General features: G+C 34.6%; 1 protein-coding gene across 1 annotated transcript; it reads right to left on the reverse strand.

The window, feature by feature from the left end:
• Positions 1–1,314: 1,314 nt before the first annotated feature.
• LOC115966337 (putative calcium-transporting ATPase 13, plasma membrane-type) lies at positions 1,315–8,402 on the reverse strand. Its single transcript, XM_031085586.1, has 3 exons — positions 8,205–8,402; positions 7,962–8,081; positions 1,315–3,603 (listed from the first exon to the last, which is right to left on the reverse strand). Exons 1-3 carry the CDS (start codon positions 8,400–8,402, stop codon positions 1,315–1,317), a joined length of 2,607 nt encoding a protein of 868 aa, XP_030941446.1.
• Positions 8,403–8,662: the final 260 nt, after the last annotated feature.

Genomic DNA, 8,662 nt, shown 5'->3' on the forward strand with positions numbered 1-8,662 from the left:
TTGAATGTCCCTAGCAAGATTAAAGTGTTCGCATGGAGGGCCTGTCAAAATATATTGCCAACACGTGTGAACTTAGCTCGAAGGAAGATTATTGAGGATGACTTATGTGAGCTATGTAAATGTGCTCCGGAGAATGGAATTCACGTTTTATGGGAATGTGGGGTTGCGCGAGGTATTTGGGCAGGAAGCTTGGTGAAATTACAAAAGTTCACTCAAGGCCAAGGTGATGTTTTACAACTTTTCGCTGAATTGTTGCAAAGGCTGTCGACCGAGGAGTTTGAAGTATTCTTGGTCGTGTCTTGGCTTATTTGGAACCAGCGGAATTCGGTGATTCATGGAGGGCAAGTGAAGGATCCACGGCAGATTCTCAAAAGGGCCGAAGATTTCTTGACAGAGTATCATCAAGCACAAGACCAGCTGGAGCTTCTGCAGAACGTCCAACGGCAGTCAAGTGGGTGGCAGCCTCCTCATTCTGACCATTACAAGTTGAATTTTGATGCGGCTATATATACAGATTTGGGATGTTCAGGGGTGGGTGCTATTATTCGGAATGAGAGGGGAGAGGTTATGGCAGCTCTGTCTGCTAAGGGACCGTTTGTTCAGGACAGTGAGGAGGCGGAGACTTTAGCTTGTCGAAAAGCACTTGAATTTGCTATTGATGTGGGAATTTCAGACTTGATAATTGAGGGTGACAATGTATCAGTAATGAGAGCTGTGGCATCAAACTGTATGGATGGATCCAGATTAGGCAACATCCTTGAAGACATTCATTGGCTTGTAAGGAGTCTGCGATGGAGTTCCGTTAGCTGTGTGAAGCGAAGTGCCAATACCGTCGCCCACTCTTTATCCCGTTTTGCTAGAAATGTACCAGATGAGCTGGTTTGGATTGAGGATACTCCACAACCTGCTAGAGAAGCTTTGTATAATGACTCATTGATTTTCAGTTAGCTGAATGAAAGTTCACGTTTCAAAAAAAAAAAAAAAACAGTCTGTTTCAAAACCATGAAAAAATATGTAATGAAATTCAACTATTTGATAATACTTATGGTATCTCTTACGAAATATTTGTAAAGAAATGCAGTAGTTGGCTAAAAATTATTTATAAATTAGGGAAAAAAAAGAAGCAAAAAGAAGAAGCCGTACAATGCATTGACCAACAATTAGTTATATATCATTTTAATAGGACTTTGACTTTCTAACAAACACCACTAACAAGCCAATCACACGTAATATGAGCTATAACAACTTCTGACCTATGGGACTTGCGATCTCCTAATTACACAACACAACACACAAGAGGTCACTTTCTAAACCTCAATTGAGAATACCCCATGAAGCCATCCCAATTAGGAGACAAACGAACCACTGAATCCAGCTCAACCTTGCATCGTCTACAAGAATATGTGCAATCTCAATAAAAGCCATCTGCAGAATCAGAATAACACCCACAGCCAACAAAAACAGTGGGTTACGATGAAAGTGCCCAAACACATTCTTCTTCCCCACTTGTCTTGCGTTAATAAGGTTACACACTTGGCAGAGGACAAAAATATTGAAGACCATGGTTTTACTAACCTCCTTGCTTATGCTAATCACAATTTCCCCTATGAATTGGCAGGCTACTGAGACAACAACTTGATATAGAGCTTGAATGACAACGTTTCTCCAAATGTCCATAGTTATAAGTTGTCCAGTTTGTTCCAGTGGTGGTTTTTCCATCAGTTTCTCTATTGGTGGCTCAGTCAATAATCCAAGGCCACCTAGAAGAGTAACAACAAAGTATGCCCAGAAGAATTGGATTGCTGTAATTGGAGAATATCCACAAAACATTGTTGTGATAGAGGTTATCAACAGCCCTGCTATATTCATGGTGAGCTCAAGTTGCATATACTTGCGAATATTGTCATAAATACATCTTCCGCACCTGAAAATACTGACCAAGAAACTGAGATTGCTATCCATGATGATGATGTCAGAACTTTCTCTAACCATTTCACTGCTGCAGGTGCTTATCGTAATCCCTACATTAGCTTCCTTTAGTGCAGGAATCACATTTGTTTTAACACCAACCATTGCTACTATGTGACCTTTTTTCTTCAAACATTGCACTAGAAGGTGCATGTCAGAAGAGCTTGAACTTCCTATTAAGACAATCTTATCCACTTTATCCATCCGATCTTCGTTGGTGTAATTTCGAAAATCTACACCCTCAAGAATCAATCTATCTGCATCGGGAAGTAGTCCACACTTGCGAGCTATGTCTTCCAACACTGAGACAGTATCATCTGAAATCAGTATGATGTTAACTCCAGCATTTTGCCAAGCTTCTATTTCTTTTCTTGTCGTGCTCCAGTTCACATCAACAGCCATTGGGTTTAGTGTTAACCAACCAGTTATGTCGATACAGATAGTTGTGACTGAACTCATGGTGAGACAAGCCAATGGTTCTTGAGCAATGGCCTTGCCAGATAGCACCTTCTTATTCCAATAACCAATGGCGAGGGCGATCACAAATGGTATCCCTTCTGTTACTCCTAACAGCGACGTAAAAAGTGAAGCTGTCAAAGTACTGATCTTCCCATTTGGTTTCAAGACAATTTTCTTGCTCTCATCCATGATCTCTTTACTTGCAATTGGTTTCCCCTTGAGGTCTGGGAGGTTAAAGTGAAAACTTTTCTTTTGAAGCTCAAAACGGAAGAACAACACGACCAGGTTCTGGATGGAGAGTAAAAGCCCTGCAATTTGTGTGCCAGTGTTCAGCTTGTCAAGTTGTGCTGGTAATGGGGTCTTGTCGAGGATGCCATTGGTAACCTGCAGGTTCAATAACTCACCCAATACTGTGTTCGTACCCACTGATGTAACTAGCATGTGACCTTTTCCATTGATCACCTTTGGACCATAGAATAGAAATGGGTTTTTGTCATCAATGACACAGTCTAAACCATCATCCAGTTCTAAGAATTCACCAGATATGAGCAAACCATCAGCAGGGACCAAAGATCCCATCTTGAGGCATACTATGTCACCCCACAAAACATCTGAGATGAATACTTTCCGTAAGCATCCCCCTCTAATAGCATCCACTTGCATTTGCTGCATTCCCAATGGTTTCTTCTTTCTTGACATCTTCTGCGAACGTTCAAGCCAAAATTCCCGAAAGGAATGAATAAGCACAAACATGATGATGAAAAGAATGGTGATGATCCCTTCATGCCAACCAACCGGGCTTTCCATAACGATCCGAAAGCTAAGTAACAACATTGCATAAACGAATTGAAGGAAAATAATCCAATTATTGCATGTTTTTAAGAGGAATTTGAAGAAGCCTTGTGTAGGAGCTGGTGCTAGGAAGACTGTGCTTGCCATGCGTTGAGAGCATAGATCTTGCTCAAGATTGGGGATTCCCCTCTTTAAATCTGTACCTAGAGCCTCTACAATTCTTCGGATGCCTCCAAAATTCTGTATTGAATCCAAGTCTTTCTCCTTTACGAGCTTGGTAATGTTTGCTTGTAGGAGTTTTACATTACTATCACCATTGTCATTCTCACAGTCCAAATCTACACTTATGGAAAGTTGAGGTGATCTAGATGATATTTCCACATCCTGCAAAGTATCAATTAGAAGATACATTAGTATTCTGGCTATTCCTTTAATCTTGAACTCATTTGACTCAAAGGCAGATTGAAACACTTATTGAACTCATCATTTTCTTTTTTATTTACCACGTTGGAATTTGGCTTAGCCCAAGCCCAACAATGAGGTGACCATGTGGACTTAACAAAGCTAGGGACTGATTTATGTAGAGACCAAGGGGGGCCATGGCCTCCGAGCTCATGAAATTTATTTATTTGTTTAATTTATAGGAGTATATTTTATAGTATGTAATAATAAGTATTATTTGTGAGATATTTGGGTAGAAAAAAATCATACTTGGCCCACCAAAATTGAAAATTAGTCCCTCAAAAGCACAAAAAATAAAGCGACCAATTGGCCCATATATGTGGTCGGTGGCATCCTTCCAAAATGAAAACAGAAAACATTTTTTCTAAGATAGCAAAAACAAAACCAAATCCCTTCCATATATTTGTGTGTTCGTGTATATATAGACACACACTTATGCATTATAAGTTTAGGAATTTGTGATTTGGATGATGTACTATCTAGCTCCACCCAAAAGTGTACTTCCAAAAAAAAAAAAAAAAATAGCTCCACCCAAAAGTTTGTTAGGTGTTTTTTTTCGTGAGTAAGATGACCTTCTAATTCTATCATTATTGTTTCTCAAAAAAAAAAAAAAAATGGTGTATCATTATTGATTAAATAATTTTTTTTATGTCATCGTAAATTGTCAATTACAAGATTAAATCATTGATTTAATAAACATATAGTAGAATTGCTAAGTTAAAAATTTTAACCATGAATTCTTGAGAGGCGCATGCATTTTATTTAAAAAAAAAATTATATTTGTTTATTACTAAACAAGATTTATCTTCAATAATTCTCAAATCATTAAAAACTAGTCTTGAAAATAGAACTTTACTATTAGGAGCATAATGTAGTTGAACGTTTACACTTGAAAAAAATATATATGTATATATGTATATAAATATACTCCCTCCGTCCCACTTTGTTTGTCCTTTATTCCATTTTTAGATGTCCCAAAATATTGTCCTGTTTCTAAAAATAAGAGTTATTAATTTACTAATATTTCTATTATACCCCTATTTACTAATGTTCCTGTTAATAATTCAATTTTTTGATAAATTTATTTAAGAGTAGTTTTGGAAATTTATACATTTTTAAAAGGTAGACAAGATAATAAATGATGTTCCCTTAAAAAGTTTGACTTTTCAAACAGGGCAAACAAAGTGAGAGGAGGGAGTATATATATTTTAAATTTCTAGTTATGACCCTAGGGCGGGCTCCAAAGTTGTGCAATTTTTTTGGAGAAAAATAATCATATTCTTGGCTTGGACCCAAAAAATTTATGAGCTAGAGTTCTTTCAAAAGAAAAAAGATGTATTATATTTTTAAAATTTTAATATTTAAGAAAGCAAATGCGATACCCTTAATATAAAAATCCACCTCGCCACAACTATTGTCTTCAAGGCCCTTAAATCTCTTCACTTTTAAAGCAAGTAATTGATTCATGCAAGATTATTGACCTCTTAAGCATGGTTTTAAAAACTAAACGGTTAAAAAATTGAAAATGGGTCAGGTTCTTGGTTTTTAGTAGTTAAAATATCAATTTTTCATTTTTTACTGGGATTGGTTCCATGTTAGTTTTAATTGAACCAACCAATCTGGCCTGGTTTTTAAAACCATAATATTAAAGCCCTTAAAGTTTTTAAAATAAAATATAAGTTTATGACTTTTTCACGTCAAAAGAAAAGTCATTTCTATTGCAAATAAAAATTGAAAATTTGGACTATGCGAAAGCTAAGCCTTGAAATATGTTAATTTTGTCTAAAGTTTAAAATATAGGGAATTTTATTTTAACTTTGGGCCAAGAGCTTGAGGGTTTAGGGAGAAAAAGTTTTGAATTGCGGAGTTAATGGCATGTTATAATTATCTTAAAAAAAAAAAAATCAAACTTATCAATTTGTTAAGTAAAAGATTGTCAATTCCAAAATAGATTCAGTGTACGTTTGACTCCAAATCAAAAAGTCAGTTTATTTTTGAAATTATTCATGAGTCTCACTGTATTATTTTAGCTAATTTTTATATTTATTTATAATAATTTCAACAAAATAAGCAAATCTCAAACATATCTTCAATTTGATTTAAAACTTCTTTAAAAATGAAAACAACGGGAATTAGGCAGCATAAATTCACAGCCCACATTCCAAAACTACTTGAAACTGAGAGCGTTATTATCTTCTTCTCAAAAAAAAAAAAAAACGTTGAAACTTGGGAAAGAAAGTGTTAGAAATAAGACTTGTAGTTCTGTACTTCCTCAAATTTTTTTTTTAAATGTTCTGTACTTAATACTACAGTCCTCTAATTGTACTCTTGGTTAGCCATGGAAGATACGTGTCATGTATCTATTGGTCAACTGAAATTAGGGGTAGTTTTTGAAAGGAAAGTGTTAGAAATAGACTTGTAGTTCTGTTATTTCATACATTCTGTACTTCCTCAAAAAAAAAAAAAAAAAAAAGTTCTGTACTTTTTGTTTTTTGAGAAAATGTTCTGTCTTTAATACTATAGTCGTTTAATTGTACTCTTAGTTAGCGATAGAAGATACGTGTCAGTATAGGGGTGTGTTTTTTGAAAATTTTAGAGGGTTTTATTAATTTGTGTCCTTGAAATGCTTCTACAAAATTATTACTTTTTTTTTTTGAATTTTTCAATTTTTCATAAGATTTTATCAAGAATTGGTGATTAAATGAGACATATGCGTATGAATGGGGACGCGAACCCAAGCCTCCACACAAGATATATTGACTAAGACATTGACCATTTTGGTAAGTCAACTTTTTAGGTCTTTCCCACAAACTATTAAATTTATTATATGTAATGCTTCTAAAAAAACTATATATAATAGAATTAATAATTTTTATTGGGTCATACTAACGAGTGTTCTCAAGATATTAATTAACAATTCATTTTAAGAAAATTTTTACACTATTTTTATAGAAAATGAAAAAAACTGTCAAAATATTAATTTTTTTTTTTTATAAAAAATTTATTTAAATGGATTAGTAATCAATACCCTAATGACATTCGTTCCCATTTCTCATTTTTATTGTTATGGTTTTACCTTAATTGAATCTTATGGTCTGTTTGGAAGTTTAAAAAAGGAGAGGGAGTAGAGTAGAGGGAGGGAGAGTAATTCAATTGCCTTGTTTGGAAGTTTTTTAAGGAAGGAGGGGGAGGAGTTTGGAGGGGTTTCAACCACCTCTAACCCCTCATTTTTAGTTCCCCAAATTGGAGAGATTTGGAGGGAGAGTAGAGTAGATAAATTATTGACTAAATAAATTTTCCAATTTACCCTTTCTAAATTAATAATATACCAATGTTGCAAGTTCATTTTCAAATAGGGGTAAATTTATCTATTTTAATTATTTTCTCTCTTCTCCATCCTAATTTTTAAAACATCCAAATAAGGGGAAGAGCTAATTACTCCCTTCCACCTTACTAATTTTAAAAACATCTAAACAAGGTAGAGGGGAACAATTCCCTTCTACTCTCCTCCCTTCTACTCCCCTCCCTCTCTAATGGCCTGTTTGGAAGTTTAAAAAAGGAGGGGGAGAAGAGTAGAGGAAGGGAGAATAATTTAATTACCTTATTTGGAAGTTTTTTAAGGAAGGAGGGGGAGGAGTTTTGAGGGGTTTGGAGGGGTTTCAACCACCTCTAACCTCTCATTTTTAATTCCCATAAATTGGAGAGATTTTGAGGGAGAGTAGAGTAGATAAATTATTGATTAGATAAATTTCTTAATTTACCATTTCTAAATTAATAATAGACCAATGTTGCAAGTCTATTTTCAAATAGGGGTAAATTTGTCTATTTTATTCATTTTCTCTCATCTCCATCCTAATTTTTAAAATATCCAAACAAGGGGAAGGACTAATTACTCCCTTCCTCCTTACTAATTTTAAAAACATCCAAATAAGGTGGAGGGAAACCATTTTCCTCTACTCTACTCCCCTCTATTCTCCTCCCTCTCTAAACTTCCAAACATGTCATAAACTTCCAAACAGGCCATTAGTTCAATCTTAAAAACCTTGAAAGCTCCCTCTTTAATTTAATGAATGGTCTGGATTTCAAAACAATGTTAAATAACCATTACAAGTTTGTTAGGTTGGTTACAAAATTAGTTTTCCCGCTCTTTTATACTCTGTTTTGTATATAAACCGAAGTATGTATTATTTTCCTTAAAAGAAATGAGATATTTTCCCTTAAATTTTAACAGAAAGCGTCTCCTAGAAACTACGTGGAGGTAAAAAAAAAGAAACTTATACCTTCTCTGCTTTGTCTGCGCTCAGTATGAGATTTAGCTCCTTTAGGTTTCCTGGAGATATGCTTGCCATTGGCAAGGCCATTTTCTGAGACTCATGGTTGCCACCATCACCAGCATTGACCTAAACAAATTAATATAAGCTTTATCTTTAATGCACTTCAAACATTCAATCAAACAAAATTAAAGTTTCTCCATCCACCATATACATAACACAGATACAAGGGAAAGAACATAGAAAACTTACTAATTTAGTGTCAACGTCAAAAGAAGTCCATGAAGAGACTAATTTCTCTAGAGAATGAGAAACTTTCTTAGATTCATCAACTTTTGGTATGAGATTTCGCTCTAGTAACTTTGAAACAACCCTTCGCCAACGGTCTCTTGGAGTGATAGTTTCTTGAGACTCAAGGTCCAATTCTTGGCAAGAGCTTTTGGTTGACATTTTGATTTTCTAAATTTGGCAATTTATGTGAAAACTAGCCAATGAAGACACTTTCTGCAACAACAACAACAACAACAAACAAACAATGAGTTTTTTTTTTTTAAATAATCATTACAAGAGTTTGTTAGTTTAGTTACAAATTAGTTTTCCCTCTCTTTTATATTATTTTTTGTATTACTTTCCTTAATCAATGAAAATTCCAATTGATTCTCTCAAACTTTATAAGAAAAAGTCTTACGGAAACTTTGTGAAGGGAAAAA

Source organism: Quercus lobata, chromosome 2 (assembly GCF_001633185.2).
Source record: "Quercus lobata isolate SW786 chromosome 2, ValleyOak3.0 Primary Assembly, whole genome shotgun sequence".
Taxonomy (NCBI): Eukaryota; Viridiplantae; Streptophyta; class Magnoliopsida; order Fagales; family Fagaceae; genus Quercus; species Quercus lobata.

What these genes read in the sequence shown, in the direction of transcription:
- LOC115966337 (XM_031085586.1), bottom strand. Translation starts at nt 8,402, where the DNA reads ATGTCAACCAAAAGCTCTTGCCAAGAATTGGACCTTGAGTCTCAAGAA. An exon ending in TTGACGTTGACACTAAATTA is followed by an intron (nt 8,082 to 8,204) that starts GTAAGTTTTCTA and finishes TAATTTGTTTAG; the next exon opens with GTCAATGCTGGTGATGGTGG. An exon ending in GCGCAGACAAAGCAGAGAAG is followed by an intron (nt 3,604 to 7,961) that starts GTATAAGTTTCT and finishes GATACTTTGCAG; the next exon opens with GATGTGGAAATATCATCTAG.